This window comes from Pongo abelii, chromosome 20 (genome assembly GCF_028885655.2).
Source record: "Pongo abelii isolate AG06213 chromosome 20, NHGRI_mPonAbe1-v2.0_pri, whole genome shotgun sequence".
Classification (NCBI taxonomy): domain Eukaryota; kingdom Metazoa; phylum Chordata; class Mammalia; order Primates; family Hominidae; genus Pongo; species Pongo abelii.
Genome location: NC_072005.2, coordinates 43,150,984 through 43,178,373, shown reverse-complemented (window position 1 = coordinate 43,178,373; position 27,390 = coordinate 43,150,984). Strand labels below are relative to the sequence as shown.

General features: G+C 39.7%; 1 protein-coding gene across 4 annotated transcripts; it reads left to right on the top strand.

The window, feature by feature from the left end:
• The first annotated feature begins 226 nt into the window (after positions 1-226).
• Positions 227-24,463, top strand: ZFP30 (ZFP30 zinc finger protein). Of its 4 annotated transcripts, none has more exons than XM_024238284.3 (6): positions 227-396; positions 1,639-1,806; positions 8,597-8,681; positions 11,771-11,897; positions 13,154-13,252; positions 20,234-24,463. In XM_024238284.3, the coding sequence occupies exons 3-6, from the start codon at positions 8,673-8,675 to the stop codon at positions 21,556-21,558; spliced, it is 1,560 nt and encodes a 519-aa protein (XP_024094052.3). In that variant the 5' UTR covers positions 227-396; positions 1,639-1,806; positions 8,597-8,672; the 3' UTR covers positions 21,559-24,463. The 4 variants fall into 4 exon arrangements, with proteins under 4 accessions (XP_024094052.3, XP_024094053.3, XP_063576136.1 ...); XM_024238285.3 differs by having other exon boundaries at positions 13,157-13,252; positions 20,234-22,331; XM_063720066.1 differs by lacking the exons at positions 227-396; positions 1,639-1,806; positions 8,597-8,681 and having other exon boundaries at positions 11,738-11,897; positions 13,157-13,252; positions 20,234-22,331.
• Positions 24,464-27,390: the final 2,927 nt, after the last annotated feature.

The following is a 27,390-nucleotide window of genomic DNA, read 5'->3' as shown; positions in this document are numbered from 1 at the left end:
TTTTTTCTGCAATTATTTTACTTGCCTAACACCACGGTCCTGAGGGCACACAAGGGCCAGATGTAGATAATCAAAATCCCAACACTCAGTTTCATAGAGACCCACAAACCGTCTCCATGGAAAACCAGAACCAGAAGCGCTGCCCTATCAAAAGGATTCTGGAAATAACACTGGACGAGACAGAGCCACAGTCACAGATCCGATCTCAGGTACGTCACAAACGCAGACACAAACCGCAGACCCCGAGACCCCCTGCAGCCAGCGGCAGAGTCAGGCACCACCGCGCAGCCTTCTCTGCGGCACCATCCTAATCCCCCGCTAGAGAACGGCACACGCGCACGCAGCAGCCCCGTGCACGAAAACACTACTCCGCCTGCGGCCAGGCACTCGGTCCAGGTACGCGGGGGCAAGGCGGCCGTCACTCAGCAAACACCACAAGCAGCACGCGCCGCGCCTTAGTCCAGGCTCGCGACACTGGGGTTTCCTCCATCCAACTCACCACCAGGGTCACGGTTACAGGCCTAGATTTGAACACTCTATCCCCGTCGGGATCCTGTAGCCAACCTCCACCCACCTCCAAACCTCCCGACCCCTCGGCAGATGCGGCCCCACACGTCTCCCTTGCTCCCTGAAGGACCCGCGCGTTCGACCCCCGCGCGCTTGCGCACTCCAGGCAGAAGCCGATTTCCGAAGGATCCGATGAGGCGTCGCTTGGGGCGGGGCGGGGCGGGGCTCGCAGCCTTCGCCTGTCGCCAAGCCGAGAACCAAATGAAAAATAAAAAGGCGGAATATTGTTTTTTAAATTTTGGACCGCAGTGTCCACAGGGGAGCAGGCCCGGATTATCTTTAATGGCACTGGTCAGTCACGGGGCCGCCAATAGAGGTAGAGGCCTGAGGCAAGGGACACTGCGGCCCCTCTGGGTCGGTCTCCCTGGCCCGACTATCCCCGCCGAGACCCGGCCCCACGCGCCCCTCCCGGCCGGGAGCAGCCGCGGGACTTGCCTCCGACCCCCGCGCGCTTGCGCATTCGCGACCGAGACAGGCGCTCTCCAGTATTTTGGCGCCGCTGACTCCGGGGCTGGACGATCCTCCGAGTCGGGTGAGGCTGGAGCTGGGAGCCGGGCGCCGCTGTGGCCGGTGCTTTTCTGAGGGAAAAGAGCGCGGGGTGGGCCAGGTTTTGCAGGCCGGGCCGAAGGTGGAGAAAAGGTTCCTGTGGCGCCTCAGGCCGCTGTGCGTTTTTTCCCGGGACTGAGCTTCTGCAGCCCTGAGGCCTGGAGGCCCGGGCGGCAGTAACTGTGCCGGGCCCGGTTCGTGGGTGCGGCCTATGGTGCAATTGGAGACCGAGGCCCCGCGCATCCTCGTCCGCGCTTCAGCCGCTTAGGCTCGGCCGTAACGAAAAGGCCCAAGAGGGAAGTCAGGTGAACGCCCCAGGATGAAGGTCCCCTGCAAAACGCTGGGACCTAGGTTTGGGGCGGGTGTCTGGGGTCTGGGAGGACACGCTGGACAGTTCCGAAAAGACACAGTGGGTGGTCCCGGGTGTGGGCAACCGGGTGCGGAACTACAGCGTACCCGGAGCTGCGAACCCAGACTCGGGTGACTGCTGACCCTCTGCCCTGTCGTTTCCATTTGTGCATGCAGGTGGCGGTTAGCTGGAGCCAGGGAAGCGTGGAGGGTGGGTTCCAATCGAGTCAAGAAAAGCCTGGGGTGTCCTGAACTCTGCCTGCTTCCCCAGCCCTGCCAGTTTCCAGAGAAGGCGCCTGAGAAGGAGAAACGAATCTCTGCTGCTCTTCTAAAAGCCGGTTCTGTGTGAGTTCGCGCTGCTGCTTTGTTTCTGTGAAATGCATTCGAGTTCCTTCCGTTTAAAATCCTGCTTAGGAATGATCTATTTATTCATTGATTTGGGTCTTAGGATTTCCCTACCTAGTTAACGGCAGGGGACCTAATTAATAGATTTCCCTTTTTTAGTGCCCACTTCATGCTGTTCTATAGTTAGCCACGTGGTTAGTTAACTGTAGGCTGCATATTCAGTTACTCTGTGAGCGCTGTTTTTCTAAGGATTTTGATGATATGGAAATACCCTTGCTGGAGATTAATGTTCATACTTCGTTTTTATTTGTTAAGTTTTTTAGGGTTTAGATATGTTTAATGGTTCTGGGGTAGGAGTGGAGATTTCTTTTTTTCCAGGAAATTCATGAGTGGAAGTTTTTGGTACCAGCCAGATGTGGTTTGAGGTTTGGCAGCATGAGTTTATTTTGGGTATATCTTGGATCGACTGAAAGAGGTGTAGTGTAGTGGTTAAGAATTTCGAGCCTAGATTAAGTGGAGTTGAATCCTGACTGCCACTTAAATCTGAACGAGTTTAAGCAATCTGTGCTTCAATTTCCTCAGAATTGTAATAGTGTATACTTTGCGGTGTTGTTTTGAAGATTACATGAATTAATATTTGTGAAGCTCTTAGGAGAGTGCCTGGCACATAGTGAGTCCTTAATTCATACTAGCTACTGGTATTAAAATGATGATGCTCAGTCATTCCCTATCAGCTTTGTGTATTCCCAAGAGCAATGCAAATGTGAAGGTAATTATGATGGATGCTTGCAAGCAGGAAAATGAGCCAGACCCTCCAGTGGACCAGAACAGGGATTGGTAACATAAGTCCTTGGACTCTGTTTATGAGCTTTCAGGGCAACAAAGATATTTTAAGATTATATACAGAATTGTTGTATGTATTTGTAAATGGTTAATTTTTTCAGGGGAGCGAGGAAGTCTATCATTTCATGGTATTATCAGAGTTGTATAAGCTCCAACAACATTGATTCTCACTGTCTGGAAATGAAATAACTGGTAATGACTTTAGGGATGTTCTTTTATAAAGTTAATATCTAGCAATATGGAAATGGTTAAATCACACTCCATCCATGTGATGGAATGTTATGCAATAATAAGAATTTTGTTTATATTTAGTGATAAGAAAAAAGCATAACGTAATATTGAGAAGTATTGTTGTAAATAAGAATCCTCAAGAAATTGTTACATATGAATCTTGTATACTACAATAAAGGTTTTTAAGTTATTTTGCAACAATGTAATGTTTATTAAATTGCTAGGCATTTAATGATTAGTTATTTATTGGAGCTGAGGAGGGGTAAATGCAAGTTATTAAGTAGCTGCCGTGAAATGAGCATTTGTTTTTGTCTGCAGTTCTTACTGGCTCTAAAACACTTTGGAAATGACATGAACCAGGATTGTAATCCTTCACAGAACTATTTCAGGGTCTTGATGAGATACAATACTCAGGAACTGGTAGAAATTATTTTTTCAGTCACACTGATTTCCCTGTTGTCACCATTTATGCAGGACCTGTTTAATCACAATTTTCTTTTTTCTTTTTTTTTTTTTGAGACGGAGTTTTCGCTTTTGTTGCCCAGGTTGGAGTGCAATGCTGAAATCTCTGTTCACTGCAACCTCCACCTCCCGGGTTCAAGCGATTCTCCTGCCTCAGCCTCCCAAGTAGCTGGGATTACAGGTGCCCGCCACCATGCCAGGCTAATTTTTTGTATTTAGTAGAGACGGGATTTCACCATGTTGGTCAGGCTGGTCTTGAACTCCTGACCTCAAGTGATCCACCCGCCTCGGTCTCCCAAAGTGTTGGGATTACAGGCTTGAGCCACCGTGCCCGGCCAACAATTTTCTTAATGACTGTAAGGTAGCCTATCTTCCCAGTCATTAAAAATTTTTTGGAATAGCTTTTTAAAATATTTCTGATGATAGAATTAATACAAGCTTGTGAAATATTAGTAACTACGGAACCTATAAAGAAAATTAAAATGATCAATGGTCCCAATGTCCAGAAATAATAATTATTAATGTTTTAGAGCATATTTTCCCAAAATATTTCTACAAGTCTGTGTGGTTTTGTGTGTGGTTTTATTTATTTATTTAATTTTTTTTTTTTGAGGTGGGGTTTCGCTCTTGTTGCCCAGGCTGGAGTGCAATGGCGCGATCTTGGCCCACTGCAACCTCCGCCTCCCAGGTTCAAGCGATTCTCCTGCCTCAGCCTCCCAAGTAGCTGGGATTACAGGCACCTGCCATCACGCACAGCTAGTTTTTTGTACTTTTAGTAGGGACAGAGTTTCACTATGTTGACCAAGCTGGTCTCGAACTCCTGACCTCAGACAATCCACCCGCCTCAGCCTCCCAAAGTGCTGGGATTACAGGTGTGAGCCACTGTACCTGGCTGGTGGTTTTATCTCTGAAGAATAGGCTAATACTAATTGCAAATTTAAAAGAAACTAAGACCTCTAGTTCTTAGTTTAAAAGAGGAATTCAGTGCTCTTGTGGATTATATGACTCCATGGATGTATGGAGAAAAGTGACATTCCAGTGATCCACTTCTGGTTTGACAAACCTTCCAAATATTTACAGTTCTTCAGATTATGGAAATTTCAGTTAAGTCGAGATTTAAATCTGATTTTAAAATTAATTTTAAAATCTCAGAATTGAAATTTTAAGAGTTTTTTTTTTCATCTGTTCAAGTCTGTTTCCCTTTAGTGGTCTAAAAAATCTAATCATGTATTGTTTTGTAAACTGTTTTTTTTTCTTTCAGTGTATCTTGAATATTTTCCTTTCCTTAACTGTTTTCTAAAATTTAGCATTTAGTGATTACCTTAGTATTCCATTTTATGGATGTTTTGTAAATTATTTAAGAAATCACTTATTGGACAGGAATATTCCAAACTGCCCAAGTAATTCCTTCAGGAGGATTTCTGGCTCCTATGACTTGATCAACTTTTCACCTCAGAGTCATGTGAATTTTAGACATAGGCACATTTAGGAATTGACTTTTGCCAGGTGGGATACAGGTATTTGAAGTATTTGTATTTCTGAAGGATTGATTTTCATTCTTAGAATATAAAATAGACAGCTGTGCTATTTTATTTTTTATTTTTTTTGAGATGGAGTCTTGCTCAGTCGCCCAGGCTGGAGTGTAGTGGCGCAATCTCGGCTCACTACAACCTCCGCCTCCCGGGTTCAAGCAATTCTTCTGCCTCAGCCTCCCAAGTAGCTGGGACTACAGGCACGTGCCACCATGCTCGGCTAGTTTTTTGTGTTTTTAATGGAGATGGGGTTTCACCATTTTAGCCAGGACGGTCTTGATTTCCTGACCTCGTGATCTGCCCGCCTTGGCCTCCCAAAATGCTGGGATTACAGGCGTGAGCCACCATGCCTGGCCAGCTGTGCTATTTTGTACCAGGAGCTTCATCCTTCAATTACATGATTCAGGGAAATGAATTAATGATAATTTCTTAGAAAACTAACAAAAAACAAGATCATTTTAATCTCAGAAGAAAAAGTCATATGCAAAAAAGAAAAAATAACCTGAGTATATTACATAGTTCAGTTGGTAACAGTGTTTAGTCACAATAATGTAAACTGAATTTAAAAACTGATTTACTCTGAAATAGAATAAAACCATATTGAGGCTGGGTGCAGTGGCTCACGCCTATAATCCCAACACCTTGGGAGGCCGAGGCTGGTGGATCACATGAGCCCAGGAGTTCAAGACCAGTCTGGCCAACGTGACAAAACCCCATCTCCACAAAAAAACACAAAAATTAGCTGGGCGTGGTGGTGTGCGCCTGTGATCCCAGCTACTCGGGAGGCTGGGACAGGCAGAGAATCGGTTGAACCCAGGAGGTGGAGGTTGCAGTGAGCTGAGATTGTGCCACTGCACTCCAGCCTGGGTGACAGAGTGAAACTGTCTCAAAAAAAAAAAAAAAGAAGAAAATCATATTGAAAGGATAAAGGGACTGCAACTATGCATATGTGGGTGGGAGCTGAGTAGGTAAAAGATAGCTAAAACTATGCCTCTCATAGTAGTAAGTGAATATATAACGATTACAACTAAAAATTCAGAAGTAGAAATATTAGCATGTTTTTTAAACACCAAAAGGAATGGCTAATAGAGGTAAAAATTATTGCCTCTAGATTTGGAAGATAGGGGCAGAGTAGCAGGGATGGAACTGTTGGAGCTTTTTGTGATATTCCTTGCATAGCTGTTTTGAATTTTTGTTCAGATATAAGTGATATACATTTTTAATTAAAAAATTCAGGCCAGGTGCAGTGGCTCAAGCCTGTAATCCCAGAACTTTGGGAGGTGGAGGCAGGTGGATCACTTGAGTCCAGGAGTTTGAGAGCAGGCTAGGCAACATAGACTGCATCGCTGTAAAAAATACAAAAATTAGCCAGGGTGGTGGCATGTGCCTTTAGTCCCAGCTACTCAGGAGGCTGAGGTAGGAGGATCGCTTGAGCCCTGGAAGTGGAGGTTACAGTGAGCTGAGATCCGAGATTGCACTTTAGCCTGAGTGACAGAGCAAAATCCTGCCCAAAAAAAAAAAAAAAGATGTAAAGACTCCAGGGAAGAACAAATAAAGATCACCTAAGACTGGGATACATCAAGTAGAGGTAACAATAAAATTTTATTCCAATTCACAGATCATTTTATACACATGCATATACATGTATGCATGTGTATGTAGTTTACCTGCCGAAATACAATTACATTGCAATCGTATTTTCTAACCTGTCTTCTTCCCCCAACAATATATAGTGGCTGTCTTCCCATGACATCAAATATGAATTTTATCTTCATTTTTAATGGGTGTTTATTTTTCTTTTCTTTTCTTTTTTTTTTTAAGACAGGGTATCGCTCTGTTGCCCAGGCTGGAGTTCAGTGGCATGAACAGGGCTCACTGCAGCCTCGACCTCCTGGGCTCAGGCGATCCTCCCACCTTGACCTCCCAGGGAGCTGGGCCCACATGTGTGCACCACCATGCCCAGCTAATTTTTTGTAGAGATGGAGTTTCGCCATGTTGGCCAGGCTGGTCTTGAACTCCTGGACTTATTAAGTGGTCACCTGCCTTGGCCTCCCAAAGTGCTGGGATTACAGGTGTGAGCCATTGCACTTGGCTGTTTAATTTTCCATTGTGTGAATGCATGATAATTTATTTGACATTGCCGAAGGACATTTAGGTTCTTTCCAGCTTTTTTGGTCCCATTTTGAACACTTTCTATCCACATATTATTTCATCCTTTGTACATCATATCATTGAGTATCCATTTCCCCAACAGCTTAGTAACTATGAGGTGTCATAGCTTTTTGAAATCTGCCAATCCAATTCCTTCAATATGCTCTCTAGTTACGAGTAGATTTTGACTGATAAGCTGATAGGTTATTTCTGTTTCCTATTTTGTTCTTTTTTTTTTTTTTTTTTTAAGAGACAGGGTCTTACTTTGTCACCCAGGCTGGAGTGCAGTGGAAAGATCATAGCTCACTGCAGCCCTGAACTCCTGGGCTCAAGCAATTCTCCTGCCTCAGCCTCCCAAGTAACTAGGGATACAGGCAGGTGCCAACACACCCAGCTAATTAAAAAAATTTTTTTTTTTGTTCAGGCTGGTTTTCAATTCCTGGCATCAAGCAATCCTCCCATCTGGGCCTCCCAAAGTGCTGGGACTACAGGCATGAGCCACTGCACCCAGCCTATTTCTACCTTCTAGAACATTATCCATGCTCAGGTTTCATACATTTACTTCTTTAAGTCTGAGTACCAAGAAAGATTGCTTGGTAATTGAGATCATGCAGGCAATATTGATGATCCTGAATAGGAAAATAAGGAGCAGAGAGCTCTGAGTTAAGCGTTGGGGAAGGGATCCCAATGTGCACCTGCAGTTTTGCCATAATAAAGGCTGCTATATAGCCTTTCTACAGGTGTTTTATACCTGTGGTTCTCAAAGTGTGGCATCTGGACCAGCAGCATCAACATCACCTGGAAACTTTTTAGAAATGCAAATTCTCAAGTCCAATCTCAGACCTACTGAATGCCAAACTCTAGGAGTGAGACCTAGCAAGTTGTGTTTTAACAAGCCCTCTGGGTGATTCTGATGCATACTAAAGTTTGACTGCCAAACTTTGCTGCCCATTATAAACATCCATGGGAGGAGGAGGTAGTTAAAAAAAAAAAATCCTAAATCCCACGTCACACTAATTAAATCAGTGTGTTTAAGGGTGGGAGCCAGGCAACAGTATATTTTAAAGATATCCAGGTGATTCCAATTTGAGCAAAGTTTGGGAAATTCTTGTCTATGCTATTTTCTGTCTTCATGTTTGGGAAGGCCAGCCAGATTCCTAAGGCCAAGAAGGAAGTTTTGGTTTAGATGGTGTAGCCCCTTTTCAGCTGGGAAGGTGGGGATGGAGGGAGGAGGATCTGTTCAGGACAGGTCTGCACAACCCATTCTTTGGTCCAAACCAGCCTGCCCTGGGGTCAGAGCTGGGGACCAACTGGCGGCCCTCCTGCTGAAGTGTGTAGACATATGCTTTGATGCCGCAGAGTCTCTGCTCTTCAATTCCTTGTGCAGCTGAGCTGATTTCAGTGTGGTTTTGGGGAGGACATTTTTGTCTAAACTACCTCTTACCTATCAAAACTTGTCTGTGTGTTGGGGGTGGGAGTTGCATATAGGAATGGAGAAGTAGTATCGATTTTTAAAATTTGGAAACTCTGAGGCAATTCTCTTCTCATGATTTTACACGTTCTTTCTGCAGCTCTGGTGTCTGTGGACCCTGCTTCTGAAGTACATGAACCTTGAGGAAAATTGACCAGTCTAGCAATTCTAAAATCATGGCTCGTGTAAGTTGGAATTTCTTTCTACTCTGGAATTCTGTCATTTTTTTTCAGGTTATGTGAACATTCTCATTTGTTATTCTGCAACTTTCTAACAGAGCCCCATTCAAAGCTGCTCCCCAGTCTTCCCCATTCCAGCAAGGGATGGAGCCAGCCAGATTCCTAAGTGCCCCTGTCTTCTCCATCTGTATCTGTATTAGTCCCTTTTCACGCTGCTGATAAAGACATTCCTGAAACTGGGTAATTTATAAGGAAAAAGAGATTTAATGGACTCACAGTTCCACATAGCTGGGGAGGCCTCACAATCATGGTGGAAGGTGAAAGGCACGTCTTACATGGTGGCAGGCAAAGAGTGAATGAATGCCAAGAGAAAGGGGAAACCCTTTATGAAATCATTAGATCCCGTGAGACTTACTCACTGCCATGAAAACAGTATAGGGGCAACTGCCCCCATGATTCAATTATCTCCCACCGGGTCCCTCCCACAACACATGGGAATTATGGGAGCTACAATTCAAGATGAGATTTGGGTGGGGACACAGCCAAATTTTATCAGTATCCATGTGTGCATTGACCAAATCATTCAGCATCTCCTGTGTGCTCCTTATCTGTCTAGAGCAGAGATGGGGCAGAAATGAAGTTCCTAGAAGTGGGCATTTTATCTGAAATTCTCAGGATTAAAATAGCACTGTCCAAAATAACTGTAATTCAAGCCACAAATATAATTGAAAATTTTCTAGTAGTCAAATTTTAAAAGTATAGACTAGTATGCAAGACCAAATATTTTAAATACTTTAGTAGTCACATTAAAAAAAGTAAAAAGAAACACATGTAGTTAATTTTAATGTCTTTTATTTAACCCAATATGGCCAAAGTATTATTTCACAGTGCAATCAATATAAAACTCGTGGTCAGGCCCTGACAGTGGTGGCTCATGCCTGTAATCTCAGTACTTTGGAATCGGAAGGCTGAGGCAGGAGGACTACTTGAGCACAGGAGTTCGAGACAACCCTGAGCAACTTAATGAGATCCCATCTCTTAACAAAACAAAGCAAAACAAAACAAAACAAAACTAGCCAGATGTGGTGGCATATGCCTGTTGTCTCAGCAATTTGGGAAACTGAGGTGGGAGAATTGCTTGAACCCAGGGGTTCGAGGCTGCAGTGAGCTGTAATCAATAAATGGGCTGTGATTGTGCCACACCATTCCAACCTAGGTGAAAGAGAGAGACCCTGCCTCAAAACCAAGATAAAATAAAGAATATATATAAATCATCAATATGTTTTACCTTGTTTTTTTGTTTCTAAAGTCTTCACTATCTGGTATCTGGTATATATTTTACATTTACAGCACATGTGAATTTGGACTAGTCCCAGTTCAAGTGCTCAATATCCACATATTGCTTAACTAGAATATTGGGCATTGAAGCAGCTTTAGAGATTTTTTGTAGTGTAAATTCTAAATATAATATATTTAAAAGTATAGCTATATCTAAATATAATCACTATTAAGTGTAACATATCCATCCATCAGATGGAGTACAGCAGTCCCTCCTTACCCAAGGGGGATACATTCCAAGACCCCCAGTGGATGCCTCAAAACCTCAGATAGTATGGAATCCTATATATATGATGTTGTTTTGATCGGTAATCAGGTAGTATATACAATGTTGATATGCTGGACAAAGCATATCACATCCCAGGTGGGGCGGAGTGATTAGTGTGAGATTTCATCATGCTACTCAGAATGGCATGGAGTTGAAAACTTATGAATTGTTTATTTCTGGAATTTTTCCATTTTATATTTTTGGACCATGGTTGACTGTGGGTAACTGAAATTGAAGAAAGCAAACCATGAGTAAGGGAGAACTACTGTATCATGCAGTAAACTGTAAATATTAAATAAAGGATCTGTTATAATAAAAATGCTAATGATACATTATGATAAAGTTATATCTAGAAGAAATTTTTAAGTTTTATGCAAAGTATACTTTTTAAAAATAGACATTTTACAGTTCATTTTTTGGGGCGAATACCATCAATTATTATTATTTTTTTTAAATCTTTAAAGGAAAAGAAGATAGAGTAAATCCCATTTATTGAGAATTTTTTAGGTCCTTTGCAAGTACTGTTCCAATGAACCTATTTCAGTTCATTGAGAAATTCTGATAATTACCTGAATATGTCTGGAAATAAATAAAATTATCTCCTATTCCATAGTACATAGGAAGTTTTGGCCATAGCAGTGGTGGGCAAGCTAGATACACTACAAATCTGGCCCACAAGCTGTAGCTTGTTTGGAACAGCCTGCAAGCTAATTACATTTTGAAATAATTGTTACAAAAAAAGAAGAAGAATGTGGAACAGAGACCATATGTGGTATACAAAGCCTAAAATATTGGCCCTTTACAGAAAATGTTGCCAAACCCTGGTCTTTTGTTTATAGAAATCTTCAAGAACATATATTCTGCTTTAGTCACACTCACATCTTTATTGCCACCTTCCCACATCACAGGCTTCCAGCCCCAGTCTATTCATTTGATGTATGAAGTGAACATATATCATCAATCAAAACCCTTCTTCCAGTTTTTTTCCTTTTTTTTTTTTTTTTTTTTTGAGACGGAGTCTCGTTCTGTTGCTCTGTCGCCCAGGCTGGAGTGCAGTGGCATGATCTCGGCTCACTGCAAGCTCCGTCTCCCAGGTTCACACCATTCTCCTGCCTCAACCTCCCTAGTAGCTGGGACTACAGGCACCCGCCACCATGCGTGGCTAATTTTTTATATTTTTAGTAGAGACGGGGTTTCACTATGTTGGCTAGGATGGTCTTGATCTCCTGACCTCGTGATCCGCCTGCCTCGGCCTCCCAAAGTGCTGGATTACAGGTGTAAGCCACTGCGCCCAGCCTTTTTTTTTTAAGAGACAAGTTCTTGGTATTTTGTCTAGGCTGGTCTCGAACTCCTGGCCTCAAGCAATCCTCCTGCTTCAGGCTCCCAAAGCTAGAATTATAAGCATTGAGCCACTACACCCAGCCACCTTCTTCCATCTTCAAAATATTTCCATTTATCTTATAAATAATACATGCGTTTATCATTTCAGGATTTGGTGATGTTCAGAGATGTGGCTGTAGACTTTTCTCAGGAAGAGTGGGAATGCCTGAACTCATATCAGAGGAATCTGTACAGAGATGTGATATTAGAGAACTATAGCAACTTGGTGTCACTGGGTAAGCATAGCATATCTGTGTCAGATAATTTAGAAATTCACAGGACTGAATTTCTGGGCTGTCTTTCTTTTTTTTTTTTTTTTTCCCCCAAAGACGAAGTCTCGCTGAGTCACCAGGCTGGAGTGCAGTGGCGCAATCTTGGCTTACTGCAACCACTACCTCCTGGGTCCAAGCAATTCTACTGCCTCAGCCTCCCAAGTAGCTGGGACTACAGGCGCACGCCACCACACCCAGCTAGTTTTTGTATTTTAAGTAGAGACGGTTTCACCGGGTTGGCCGGGATGGTCTTGATCTCTTGACCTCATGATCTGCCCACCTCAACCTCCCAAAGTGCTGGGATTACAGGCGTGAGCCACTGTGTCTGGGCTGTCTTTCTAAAAACTAGCTAAATGTCTGCTTTGTGCTTTGACAGTAAGTACCACTATTAAGCACCTTCATCTTTCCATATAATTCAGTGACCGTTACATTTTTCTTTGACTTTTCTGTTATTACCGGTCTTTAATGACAGCTGGATATAAATTCTTAGACACTCATGGCAAAACCGTTGTCAAAACAATCTGATTTCATACTGCTATGGATGGTCCATGTTATTTGTAACTCATTTACAGTGAGAATAGGAAGACAGAGGTGTCTGGCTCTACATAGCTATTAAAAGAGCTTTTACAGTGTATGTGATGCTGGGTTGAATCGACAGTTTGTTAAAACTTAAGTGGACAGTATTCAGTTTCCTACAACAGACATATTTTAACTGCTTTGTGATTAAGTTTAAAATACATGAATTTGCATTTAATATTGTATGCATATCCTGGCAAGAAACTTATTTTTCTTTTAAAAAAATAATATCAAAAAATAGCAAATGTAGTACCTCATGAACATATATGATGGTTAACATGTACCAGGTACTCATCTAAACACATTAAATCAAATCTCACAACAATGCTATGTATACACGTTGCTGTTATCCCTTTTTCACATCTGAGAAAACTGAGGTGCAGAGAGATTGAATTAGTTGCTCTACTGACATGGGAAAGAGAGGCAGGATTTGAAACCAGTGCTTTCAACTATTCTTTTCTCTCAAGAGACAGAGCCTGTGTAAGTTTAAATTAAAATAAAACCAGGTCCCTAATTCTCTGTTCTTGTTTTCCCTTGTGATCCTAAAGTAACTCTATGCTATGAATGTTTTTCAATCCTGATAGTCATCTTTGTTTGGAAGCCTTGAATAAATTCTTCATTATATTCTATTATTTATTTTTAAGCAGGATGTTCCATTTCTAAGCCAGATGTGATCACCCTATTGGAACAAGGGAAAGAGCCCTGGATGGTTGTGAGGGATGAGAAAAGAAGATGGACTCTAGGTAAGTGCTGATCAGGCAGAGGTCAGCCATTATGGCATGGCCAGACCTGCTGGTTGAGGAGGAGACACACCCCTTAGATGTCAATTGTGAAGAAGAGACCTGAAGCTTGGGAAGAAAATTTAGATCTTCTCAGCATGAGCCACCAAAGACATTTCATCCATACTTCCACTTATCACTCGTTTCTTTTTCTTTTTCTTTTTTTTTTTTTGAGACGGAGTCTCGCTCTGTTGCCCAGGCTAGAGTGCAGTGGCATGATCTCTGCTAACTGCAAGCTCCGCCTCCCGGGTTCACGCCATTCTCCTGCCTCATCCTCCCCAGTAGGTGGGACCACAGGCGCCTGCCACCATACCCGGCTAATTTTTTTGTATTTTTAGTAGAGACGGGGTTTCACCATGTTAGCCAGGATGGCCTCGATCTCCTGACCTCGTGATCCACCCGCCTCGGCCTCCCAAAGTGCTGGGATTACAGGCATGAGCCACTGCGCCCGGCCTCACTCGTTTCTTTTCTGTCTTGTTTCCCTCCCTTTTCTTTCCCCTATTTCAATAAGGGAAAGCTTTCTTCCCTAGTGATTCCATTTTACGTGTATTTTGAATCTAATCCCTTTCTAGCTCATCTTTTATATTTTGACTTTTATGTATGCATTTTTTCATTGCCCCTGTTCATGGAGTTTAAATTGTGGGGAGTCACACAGTAAACAAGTAAATAAATCAGTAAATGGATTACTAAAATATCCTGAAGTAATTAGGTATTATGAAAAAAGTGAGTAAGGTAAGGATATGGAGAATTATAATGAGTGAATGGAGTAATTTTAGATGGGGTGGTCAGGGAAGAGGAGCCAATTTGAAGAGGCTCCAGTTGGCCAAAGATGGGACTATTTGAACGTCATATCATATAATGACTGCAATGTATTGCAATGCATAAAATACACTTAATTTTATAAATTCTTGATACTAACAGCAAATTATTCATCATTGGAAGTTACTAGAAAACTAACATTTAAAAAGCATGAATTAAAAGGAAAAGAAGCATTTATCTTGCCTTATAAGAATTATATGAATAGGTAGTAGATGGAGGTATGTTTCTCTTAATAATTCAGTGAATAAATGAAGAAGAAATGATAGAATATTACCATTGTGGAACCCATAAAGACTACTGGATTTAGATATTGAACATCAGTGCTGATAGCATCAAAGAAATAGAGACAATCAGACGTTGTTTCTCCTAATGAAAGAGCACGATACCACCTATGAGGTAACTTTGCCGACAAAAGGTCCTGAGTCTTATCAAGCTTCTAAAACCAATTGCCAACTTATGGGAAGAAGATAGAGGACTATGTTCTACACCTTGGGAATGTAGTGAGCCAAATTTAGAATATGGGACTACAGGACCAAAAACAGGTTCTTCAACAAATAAATTACAAGGGAAATAAAAAAATGATAGGAAAACCTATAGATTAAAAGAGATGTAAAAGACACGTCAACAGTTGTATTCTGTGAACTTTGGATGAGTTATTCTTTTTAGGTTGTTTAAAATTTTATCAGATGGAAGTGTGGACACTGACTTGATGGTATTTAATAATTCATTTTTTGGGTTTGGATAATGGTATTGTGGTTATTTGTAAAAGTGCTTTTTGAGATGCAAACTTTGTACACATGAAACGACATAATAGCCAAGATTTGCTTCAAATAATATGAAGGAAGTAGATTGGGAGGTGCATAGGCCAAGATTGGGCATGGGGTTAATGGTTGGTGCTGGATACATGGAGATTTATTATGCTGTTCTGTCTACTTTTTGATATGTTAGAAATGCTCTGTTATAAAGGTTTTTCATTTGTTTGTTTGTTTTAGAGTTATTGAGAGATAAAAAGAAAATGGTGGTGAGGCAATGATGAAAATAAGGCTAAACTATTCTTTGGATGAATTTTGCCATAGAAGGGAAGCAGATACATAGAGTACAAGGAATATATTTTACGATGTGAAACATTAGAACGTGTTTATAGGCTACGAGAATGATTTCAAAGAGAGGAACATTGATGAAGTAGAGAGAGAGGGTAGTTTTGTAGGGCAGCGACCTTCAGTAGATGGGAAGGAGTGGAACCAATTGATGAAGGAAAACCACACATATGGTAAGAATTCAGACATAGATTGATTGGAGAATGTGGTGAAGAGGAGAATACATATTTTTCTTTCAGTTGTTTCTGGTTCCTTGGTGAAATGGCAGTAAGATTATTGTCTGAACCTGAGGATTATTCAGTATTTCATTGGAATTCAGTATGGATTATGCAGTATTAGATCAGTGTTAATTTTCAGAAGTACAATTTTGTGGTCATGGGGTTTTAACATTTTCAGATCTCTGATATTAATATAATTAGAATTGTCTTGGTCCTAAATATTCTGTATCCTGTATAATCTTGTATCAGCCAGAAAAAAAAGGGGTGGGGGAGACATTATACCTCAGGAAACAGCATACCTCCGGGGATGACAAGATAATTTGCTCCCTATTTTATTTTATTTTATTATTTTATTTTATTTTATTTTATTTTGTTTTATTTTGAGGTTTCTCCATGTTGCCCAGACTGGTTTCAGACTCCAGGGTTCATGCAATCTGTCTGCCTTGGCCTGCCAAAGTGCTTGTATTACAGGTGTGAGCCACCACACCCAGCCCCTATTTTATTTTAAATTAAAGCTAATGCCCTGCAAATGGAAATACTTCTTTCATTTTGATCTAAGATGGACTAATATTTTGTTTTCATATTAGCAGTGCTTACTAGAATAAACTCTTTGATTCAGTAGAATCCAAACTAGTATTTGGCTTATTAATTTTATTAATTGTTAATAAATTATATAGTATTATATAATTAATAATATTAATAATATTAAAATTAAAATATATAAATATTTTACATGCATGTTTTAGGAGGTAGAACATTAAAATTGTCTATCATAGCCCAATCTTTTGATGTTTGGCCTAGCATTTTGTTTCACTGTAGGTCTAGCCCATTCTGTCTTGATTAAAGTACTTATGAAACATAGGCTATTCTTTCCCGTTTCAACTTCTTTGAAGTAGAACAGGAATGTAAAGATACTTGTGAAGCAATCTGAGGGCAGAATTCTTGAATTTTTATGTTTTCTGTCTTTTACTATTTTCTCACCCATGCCTACATTGACAAAAATGCAATGTGTATGTATAGCCAATATTTCCAAAACATCCAACTTAGTTTTCATAGAAATAATTGTCTTTAAACATTAATAATTTTAGTTGCTTGTAGCAGTAAGAACTGGAATAGGCAAATTTGGGAACAAACATGGCTGACTATTTGGTAGCATACAGCTCAGCTGTGTATATTATGGACAGCCTTCTAACTGAGAATGTTCAAAATACCAAGATCTTGATCTGGCTTGTCACTTAAATAGGGAGCCATATATGATAATCTCAAGTTCACCTTATCAACACTGGCAATGTTTTTTTTTTTTTTTTTAATGAAAACCTTCAAATTTTACAGGATAAATTTTACAACCTATTCTAATTTGATTATTAGTGAATACAGACATTTTGTCCTAATTTGTTTATGTTATATTTACTTTTGCATTGTCTTCTCACTTCCTTTATTCCATTACCTTTTCCATTGTTTATTGTTTCTTATGCCAATTTGTATGGGCTTAAATTTCTTTTTTTAAATTTTATTTTTTTGAGATTGGGGTCTGATTACATTGGCCAGGCTGGTCTTGACTTCCTGGCCTCAAATAATCCTTCCACCCCAAGTGATCCTCCCACCGCAGCCTCCCCAAGTAGTTGGGGATTACAGGTGCGAGCCATGGTGCCCAGTTTGTGTGGACTTTAATGCTATGAACAGTAACACTTTCTTACTTTCTTATGAATGCTTTAGCCTTTAATTTGATTTTTGACTGGCTTTCCTTTTAGATTACTGGTTTTATTTTTAATTTGCAGGTAAATCCTTTGAAATGAGCATCTTGTTTCTTAACCTTTGTATTACCTTCATAACTACTTACTTTTATTTACTACCATTATTTAGCTAATTATGATGCTTTTGTTAATATCACTTATATCTTATTTGTCTTATTGAGGCCATAAATGGACTTTATCCCCAAAATTCTAGACAATTGCCATAGTTTTGTATTGCTTTTTTTTGGGTGGGGAGACAGAGAAAGAGAGAGACAGAGAGAGTGAGAGAAACACGATTATATAGCAGTATTTTCTGTTCCATTCATTTACCTGTCCCTGGTCACATTTTACCCACAGCATTTAAATTATTGTTGCCTTTTAGTATCTTTTTAGTGTATACTTTTTAAAAGTAAACTTATTGAAATATAAATACATACAAAAATATACAGATAATTAGTGAATTGTCACAGTGGCCACACCTATCTAATTAATTAGTACACAGATTCAGAAATAGAGCTTTACTAGATACCAGAAGCCCCTCTTGACTTCTTTCAGTCATTCCTCCCCACCAAGACTAACCACTGTCCTGACACCACCATAGATTATTAATTATCATTTTTAAACTTTATAAAAATGGAATTGTACAGTATATATTGTTCTATGTCTAGTTTTGTTTATACCATTTGTTTATACCATTATGTTTTTGAGATTAACCCTTGCTGCATGTAGTTGTAGTTTGTTAATTCTCGTTGCTGTATAGTATTGTGATGTATTAATATGCCATCATTTATTAGCTGTTCTTCCATTGATGAACACTTGGATTCTTTCCAGTTTGGGTATATTACAAATAACGTTGCTTTAATCCTAACGCTAACCCTAACCCTAAAGCAACATTATTTAAAATACCTTTTCCTTTTTGAAGAGTATTGAATTCCTGTTGCAAAGATTTTGAGGAAAGGCGCATTTACAAAAAACATCTCTTTGCTCAGAATTTTACTAGCCTTTTACCATAGTATAAACCTGTTATTACACCTGGAAAATCACTGAAATATTCTCTAGGAAGTACACAAATGGCATTATGGGGACTTTCAGGAAGATATGGGGAACCTGTAACATAGATGTGCAAGTTATGTAAACTCAAGTAAAGATAAATATTTAGACCCTCTTATTACCTTGGTCGTGAAAGGGGGCAAAGTTCACTTACGATTATGCAAAGTAGGAATTGAACTGCAGTGGAGGTATCTGCAAGTGTACATGAAGAGGCAATTGGAAGGATGATCAAGTGTAAAGAAATCACTATTTTCCATTTATATATTTTACTGAGATAGCTTAGATGTACTTGTTTCCCATCTCTGTAGGAAGTGATAAAAAGAATGTTTAATCAGTGTAGTAAGGTTTAAGATTGGAGGCAGGATACCATATGCCATAATTGTTGACTAATTATGAGAATTTAATTCACAGTTAATATGTACTGTGGATTTGCTATACACTGGTGAGTGAAAAATTGTTTCTGCCCTTGGGGAAGTTTAAGGTAAGAAAATAAAGAGAATAATAAGTGGAGAAATTAATGAATAACAACACAGTTGAGAAAAGTGTTAAGCAAGAAATAAGTAGCCAGGCATGGTGGCTCACACCTATAATCCCAGCACTTTGGGAGGCTGAGGCGGGCAGATCACTTGAGGACAGGAGTTCGAGATCAGCCTGGCCAACATTGTGAAACTCTGTCTCTACTAAAAAATACAAAAATTAGCCAGGTATGGTGGCAGGTGCTTGTAATCCCAGTTACTTGAGAGGCTGAGACACGAGAATTGCTTGAACCCTGGGGTAGAGATTGCAGTGAACCGAGATCATGCCACTGCACCTTAGCTTGGGCAACACAGTGAGACTCTGTCTCAAAAAAAAAAGGAAAGAAGTAGGCGGGGCGCGGTGGCTGATGACTGTAATTCCAGCACTTTGGGAGGCTGAGGCAGGTGGATCACGAGGTCAGGAGTTCAAGACCAGCTTGGCCAAGATGGTGAAACCCCATCTCTACTAAAAATACAGTGGTGGCACATGCCTGTAATCCTACCTACTTGGAAGGCTGAGGCAGGAGAATCACTTGAACCCAGAAGGCAGAGGTTGCAGTGAGCCGAGATTGCGCCATTCCACTCCAGCCTGGGCAACAAGAGTGAAACTCTGTCTTAGAAAAAAAAGAAAGAAAGAAAAGAAGAAAGAAGTGACTGGGATAGAAAACAAAGGATATATATTACATGAAGTCAGCAGGGATTGTTTTTCTGATTTTTAAAATGAAACCTGATGGATGAAAGAAACCCAACCATGCAAACCCAAGTCAGGATTCCTGGGAGATTTAATAGCCAGTGAAAAGCTCCAAAAAGTGGAAAGATTGGGTCGGATGTGGTGGCTCACGCCTGTAATCCCAGCACTTTGGGAGGCCGAGGTGGGCGGGTCACTTGAGGTCAGGAGTTCGAGACCAGCCTGGCCAACATGGTGAAACCCCATCTCTACTAAAAATACAAAAGTTAGCCAAGCATGGTGGTGCACTCCTGTAGTTCCAGCTACTAGGGAGGCTGAGGCAGGAGAATTGCTTGAACCTGGGAGGCAGAGGTTACAGTGAGCTGAGATCGAGCCACTGCACTACAACCTGGGTGACGGAGACTCCGTCTCAAAAAAAAAAAAAAGAAAGATTGCGACACATTCGAGGAGCAGAAAGGAGGCAAGTGTCATAGGGACATGGACAGCAAAGGGATCAGTGGCTTGAGTTGATACCTTGTGTTTAACAGAGTGCATGTTACTCCTGATAAAGCATTTGCTCTGTATTCTAATTGAAAAGAGAAATTGAAAAATTTAAGTGGGGAGTCTCAAACTTTGATCTGCACCCAAATAATCTGGTCTTAACTCATCATTTTCTTATTTCCTTTTAGCTTCTTTTAAATTACCTGTTTTAGAGATTTTGAGCCCATTTACTTCAATTGGACTTTCTTTTTTTGTGTGTGTGTGTCACTGATTTCTATTATAAAGTTTTCGTTTGTTTATTTTGTGTAGAACAGGAAAATATGTTTTGGTTGTGTTTTCTTTCAGATTTGGAATCCAGATATGACACTAAAAAGTTATTTCAAGGAAAGGATATTTATGAAATGAACTTATCTCAGTGGAAGGTAATGGAAAGAATTAAAAGCTGTGGACTTGAAGGACAAGAAAGTCCTCATGAGGTGTGTTTCAGACAAGTGACAAAAACCAACTCTGAAAAAACGCCTACTTACAGAAAACTCACATCTCTTCCTCTGTATCAGAAAAGTCGTAACAGAGAGAAACCCTACGAATGTGGGGAATGTGGGAAGGCTTTTAGAGTACGACAACAACTTACTTTCCATCAAAGAATTCATACTGGTGAGAAACCCTATGAATGTAAAGAATGTGGAAAAGCCTTTAGACAGTGTGCCCACCTCAGTCGACATCAGAGAATTCATACTTCTGACAAACTCTATGAATGTAAAAAATGTGGAAAGATCTTCACATGTGGCTTAGACCTTCGAGTACATCAGAGAATTCATATTGGTGAGAAGCCATATGAATGTAAAGAATGTGGGAAAGCTTTTAGAGTTAGAGGACAACTTAATCTCCATCAAAGGATTCACACAGGTGAGAAACCCTATGAATGTAAGGAATGTGGGAAGGCCTTTAGGCAGTATGCACACCTTACTCGACATCAGAGACTTAACATTGCTGAGAAGTGCTATGAGTGTAAGGAATGTGGTCAGGCCTTTCTGTGTAGTACAGGCCTTCGACTACATCACAAACTTCATACTGGAGAAAAACCCTATGAATGTAAGGAGTGTGGAAAGGCCTTTAGAGTGCGGCAGCAACTTACTCTCCATCAGAGAATTCACACTGGTGAGAAGCCTTATGATTGTAAGGAATGTGGTAAGACTTTCAGTCGTGGCTATCATCTGACTCTCCATCAGAGAATCCATACTGGTGAAAAGCCGTACGAATGTAAGGAATGTCAGAAGTTCTTTCGTCGTTACTCAGAACTTATTTCACATCAGGGTATTCACATTGGAGAGAAACCTTATGAATGTAAGGAATGTGGGAAGGCATTTAGACTGTTCTCACAGCTTACTCAACATCAGAGTATTCATTTTGGTGAGAAACCCTATAAGTGTAAGGAATGTGAGAAGACTTTTAGACTGCTTTCACAACTTACTCAACATCAAAGTATTCATACTGGTGAAAAGCCCTATGACTGTAAGGAATGTGGAAAGGCCTTTAGACTTCATTCATCACTGATTCAACATCAGAGAATTCATTCTGGTGAGAAACCATACAAATGTAAGGAATGTAAAAAGGCATTTAGACAACATTCACATCTTACTTACCATCAGCGAATTCATAATGTAACTTAATAATAGTTAGAACTCTTCCATTGCGAATTTTATGTTGAGCATAGGAAGTACATTCTAGAGGAAAGGTTTTTGAACGTGGGAATCCCTTTTGCTTCATGCTCACAACTAAGCATAGAAGTTTTATTTAAAGGAAAGAATATGTTAATTAACATATAGAAGCCTTTCATCACCTTTGAAACCATGTTAAACTTTAGGAAATTCATCCTAGAAAGGAACTTTATTACAGGACTGAATGTGGAAAAGCTTTTGATCTTACCTATTACTATCTCCATATTCTTCCATCTGTGTAGTATACACACAGAGGTTGCCAGGGAACCACCTCATTCTGAAAATGTGTAAATGAAAGGAAAGTCATTTAGTCTGCATTTCCTGTAGGAACTGTATTTCAAGGCAAGTTAATGAGGTAAAGTTCTTCTTTATTAGAAAATTCCAGGCTAATGAATGCAGAAAGAATAATAGAAAATTATATTAGAAAGCTATTGTGTAACACATAATGAAATAATGGATCTAGGCATGATTCTCTGTAGAAGTTGAGACCATTCAGTGAAGGTTGTGAACTTTACAGTGAATAGATGAGACTGACAACATCTGAACCCACTTATCATCTCAACTTCACAAAAAGCAAGAGAGTAAAAATTACGTGCCTCCTAATGTGATATAGTAAGGTATACACATCTTGCCAAAAATATTGAACCTGAATTTAAGCCTCAAGAGCCAACTCCCAGTTTAGAGAAAATTCAAGGAATGGAAGAGTAAATTACATGAAACAAAAAGGAGCAATTAAATCTAAAATAAGGGTAATTCTGCAAGAGGAATCACCTGGTTTCCGAACCAATAAAATGGCATTTTAAGAAATAAGGTGGAACGCTTAGGTATTGACAGACTTGAGACATCAATCAAATGCAATGAAAGAGTGGTTTTTACTTAGATCATGAGTTGAACAAACATGTAAAAGAAGACATAGTTACAATAATTGGGAGAATGGAATATTGACAGTAGTAGATAATATTAAGAAACTTTGTTGTGTGTGATAATACCATTGTGGTTATGTAAAAGTATATTTGTTAGAGATAATTTCTGAAGTTTATACACAGGAGATGATATATCTGGAATGTCCTTTTGTTCATGTAAAAGAAAAATGGGGATGAATAACAGGTTTGGCAAAATGATGGTAACCTGAGTCTTGGATACATGGTTTTTATTTGTTTTGTTTTTGCTATTCTACTTTTGTGTATTTAAAATTTTCCATGATGTTCTTTTAAAGATCAAATTATCCATGAAATTATAACCAGTTTAAAATGAATTATTTAAAAAAAAATTTCTGGCTGGGCGCGGTGGCTCATGCCTGTAATCCCAGCACTTTGGGAGGCCGGTGGGCAGATCATGAGGTCAGGAGTTCGAGACCAGCCTGAACTGGTGAAACCTCATCTCCACTAAAAATACAAAAATTAGCCGGGTGTGGTGGCATGCACCTGTAATCCCAGCTACTCGGGTGGCTGAGACAGGAGAATCACTTGAACCCAGGAGGCAGAGGTTGCAGTGAGCCGAGATCGTGCCATTGCACTCCAGCCTGGGCAACAAGAGCAAAACTCTATCTCAAAGAAAAAAAAAATTCTACATATTAAAACTTGTGGACGTTGCCAAAGCTCTACACATTGAGATTGGAATATTAATTACAATGACAATAATGTATTCAGGAAGTTAAAATGTAGGTCCACATTTTATTTAGTTGACCTCTCTATCTCTGTATTATAGTACCCATGGTATGCACCTCTTTTTTTTTTTTTTTTTTTTTTGAGACGGAGTCTCGCTCTTTCACCTAGGCTGGCGTGCAGTGGCAGAATCTCGGCTCACTGCAAGCTCTGCTTCCCGGGTTCAAGCCATTCTCCTCCCTCAGCCTTCCGAGTAGCTGGGATTACAGGCGCCCGCCACTACACCAGGTTGATTTTTGTATTTTTAGTAGAGATGGGGTTTCACCATGTTGGCCAAGCTGATCTCAACTCCTGACCTCAGGTGATCCACCTGCCTCGGCCTCCCAAGCTGCTGGGATTACAGGCGTGAGCCACCACGCCCGGCTCTCACTTCATATGTTTAAAGAATGAGTAAAAGAAAGCAATTACTACTGCTAAATGTGGGAAATAATGGATTAGACCTGTACTAATATATGGTAGTCACTAGCAACCTGTTGAGCACTTGAAATTGAGTTATTGAGCACTGAAATGTGGCTAGTCCAAATTCAAATGGTGTTTTTTTGTAAAACACAAGATTCTGAAGACTTAGTTGTTTTAAAAACGTTAAGTATCTCAATTTTTCATATTGAGTACATATTGAAATAATATTTTAGATATATTGGTTCAAATAAAATACATTAAAATGAATAACACTATTTTTTGTTTTTAAAAAATGTGTTACAGGAAAATTTTATATATGTAGCTCACATATTTCTATTGTCAGCACTGGTATAAACAATAAAAAGTAGACTTGGTATTTTTGTGTGTGTTTCTTTAAAGGATACCAATATAGTCAAGACCTTTGCAGTTTTGATCACAGAAATATGAGAGATTAAACAGCTACAGCTATATGAATGATAAAAGTGACAGCTATGGATTTTTAAAGTTATAAGTTGCTATACTATATATATGTAATATGTGTGTGTAGTGTGTAGGTATATATATTTATATTTATACACACACTATACATGTATTTTAAAATATTGAAAATCCAGAATTATTTTATGGAAAAAATATACTAAAATTGATCACATGCTGAAGAAAACCTGAGTAGACCAACAAACAAATGAAAAATTAAGACGATTAGAAGATACGCTTTCTAAAAGAATACATTTAGAATCTGACTTAAAAAAAAAAAAATCCTACTCTCCTGAGCCAGAGTAGTCTCAGAGAGACTCCAAGAACCTAATTTTTTACAAGTAAAATCTTTGAAGAATTGGTAATTGCTAAATTTTTCCAACATACTATTCTACAAGACTAACCTAAAACTGATTATAAGAACTAGGTGAGGAGGGCTGGCAAAACCAAAATCTAGACATTTTCCGTATGAAGAGAAATCTGGTAATTCTAATTTCTATGGCAAATTATATCCAACAGTTTAAGTATAGAATAGAAAATCATTTATGTGGAATATCTTGGACCAGATCCATCCAGCTTTAATTATATATTTAGATTCTAGGCATTCTACCTTCAGAACATCATAATGATAGTAAAAGAGATATGATTCTGGCCCAGTATCATCTCAATTCATGCTTATAGTCTTTTTTTTTTTTTTTAGCTTTCTATGTATTAAGAATGGAATGAATTTTATGTATGTAAAAGTATAACCCAACACCTTAAAATTACCTTCTCAAAATTAATAAAGACAGAGTTCGTATAAATGATTGCATCAGTTGGACTTCAGCGATTTCACCGTGGTCATCCATTATGAACTGTATTTGCTGCTATAATTGGGAAGCCATGATGTTCAGTGTATTACATCATTGTATTCCATTTCTCAAATGGAATATGAAACTTGATAGCATTTGAAACCATTTCCCAGGAAACGTTAGTGCTTGATGGTATTTTTAGAAAGCATTCTGTGGTTAAATGAGCATATTAAAATTAATAATTAAGAAAATAAAACTATAAGCTTCTCCAAATAATGAAGTAATGAGAGTTTGATTTTATTTAACTTAATGTATCTGAAGCACCTTTTACCATGTAACTTTCACTCTGAATGCCTGTGAGTATGTTTGGGCTATGAACCCATTTTAACAAATAACTGCTGTAACCAAAACAGGTGACGGCAAAGGTAGAAAGTTCAGACCTCATGCCAGGTGGTTAGTTGTGTTGGAAGGTGGATGTGAGGTATGTTTCCCTGGATGTTGCATCATGTTCTAAAGTCACCTATTCTTTCTGAATATTGAACTGTTGCTTTTCTGCAGAAATAAAATTTCTGAATCAACACTATACTGCAATGAAAATGAACAACCTATGACTATGTACAACAATACAGATAAATCTCAGAAGCATAATGCTGGGCAAAAGAAGCCAGACATAAAAGAGGACATACTATATGATTATGTGGAATACAAAAATTGAGAACTTTTTAATATAGTTAGAAGTCAAGATACGGCCGGGCGCGGTGGCTCAGCCTGTAATCCCGGCACTTTGGAGGGCCGAGGCAGGCGGATCACGAGGTTAGGAGATCGATGAAAACCCATCTCTACTAAAAATACAAAAAAATTAGCCGGGCATGGTGGCAGGCGCCTGTAGTCCCAGCTGCTGGGGAGGCTGAGGCAGGAGAATGGCGTGAACCTGGGAGGTGGAGCTTGCAGTGAAATGAGATTGCGCCACTGCACTCCAGCCTGGTCTACAGAGCAAGACTCCATCTCAAAAAAAAAGATACTAAAAATACAAAAAATTAGCCAGGCGTGGTGGCGGGCGCCTGTAATCCCAGCACTTTGGGAGGCCGAGGCGGGCGGATCACGATCACGATGTCAGGAGATGGAGACCATCTGGGCTAACACGGTGAAACCCCGTCTCTACTAAAAATACAAAAACAAAATTAGCCGGTCGCGGTGGCGGGCGCCTGTAGTCCCAGCTACTTGGGAGGCTGAGGCAGGAGAATGGCGTGAACCCGGGAGGCGGAGCTTGCAGTGAGCCGAGATCGCACCACTGCACTCCAGCCTGGGCGACAGAGCGAGACTCCGTCTCAAAAAAAAAAAGTCAGGATACTGGTGGAGGTGAGGGGGTTAGGGGTACATGGCAGGAGGGATAGTGATGGAAAGAGCAATGGGAGGTTTCTGTAGAAATGTTTTGTTGCTTGATTGGGTGCTGATTACTCTGATGTATTCAGTTAGTGAAAATTCATTGACTTGTACATTTGTATACTTTTCTGTATGTTTATTATAGTTCAATTAAAAGTTTTTTAACTTACGAAAACAAAAACTGAGTTCATATTGATACTTCCAATTCAAATTTAATACCACATTGTTTTTAACTTTAATTTTATTCTCGCATCTTTTGCTTTTCCCCTGAACATCTTGTTGGATTTTAACAATGAACTAATGTACATGCTGTGATCTATAAGCAGTATAAAATACTTACAACAGAATACGAGCATTACCACCAAAAATGAATGCTGAATGAAGTTGAAGATTTCTTGGCATCACTCTCTGTCCTTCAAATATCATTCACTAAGAATGTAGAGTGAAAATGCTTAGTTCTCACCAACCTGATTTGCAGCTAGATTCATTTGTTTCTATTTATTTTCATTGTTCAAGGACTGCCATTTTTTATTTCTGATTTAATTTTACTTTTAAAGACTATAACATTTTCATGATTTTAAAGTTAAAAACATAAAATGTGTTCAGAGAAATTTTGTGTCAGTTTGTGTCCCATACAATCTGTTCCACCAATTCCCTCTAAAAAAACCATTTTATTACTCTTCGGTCTAACTTTCCAGTGGTTTTTTTTTTTTGAGAAGGGTTTAAGTGCTCTGATGACTGCTATGTAACAAGCCACCCAAAACTTCATGCCATACGACAACCATGTTATTATGCTCATAGGTTCTGTGGGTCAAAAATCCAGACAGAACACAGCAGGGATGGTTTTTCTCTGCTTCATGATGTCTGGAGTCTCAGCCGGGGTTATTTGAATGACTAGTCCAGGTAGGGCTAGAATATCCACTTCCAGGCTGCTCTCTCTCATGCTTGAATTTTGGACTTGGAGGACCTGAATACCAATCTTAGCTAGAACTGTCAGCAGGAACACCTACATGGTCACAGATTTTTCACAGAATGTTTATTCCAAGATGAACATCCCAAGAGTGAACATT

Excerpts from the sequence above, each read along its gene's own strand:
- ZFP30 (XM_063720065.1), top strand. The coding sequence starts at position 11,753 with ATGCGTTTATCATTTCAGGATTTGGTGATGTTCAGAGATGTGGCTGTA. Across the intron at positions 11,898-13,153 it reads TAGCAACTTGGTGTCACTGG|CAGGATGTTCCATTTCTAAG; the intron begins GTAAGCATAGCA and ends TTTATTTTTAAG. Across the intron at positions 13,253-20,233 it reads GAAAAGAAGATGGACTCTAG|ATTTGGAATCCAGATATGAC; the intron begins GTAAGTGCTGAT and ends GTTTTCTTTCAG.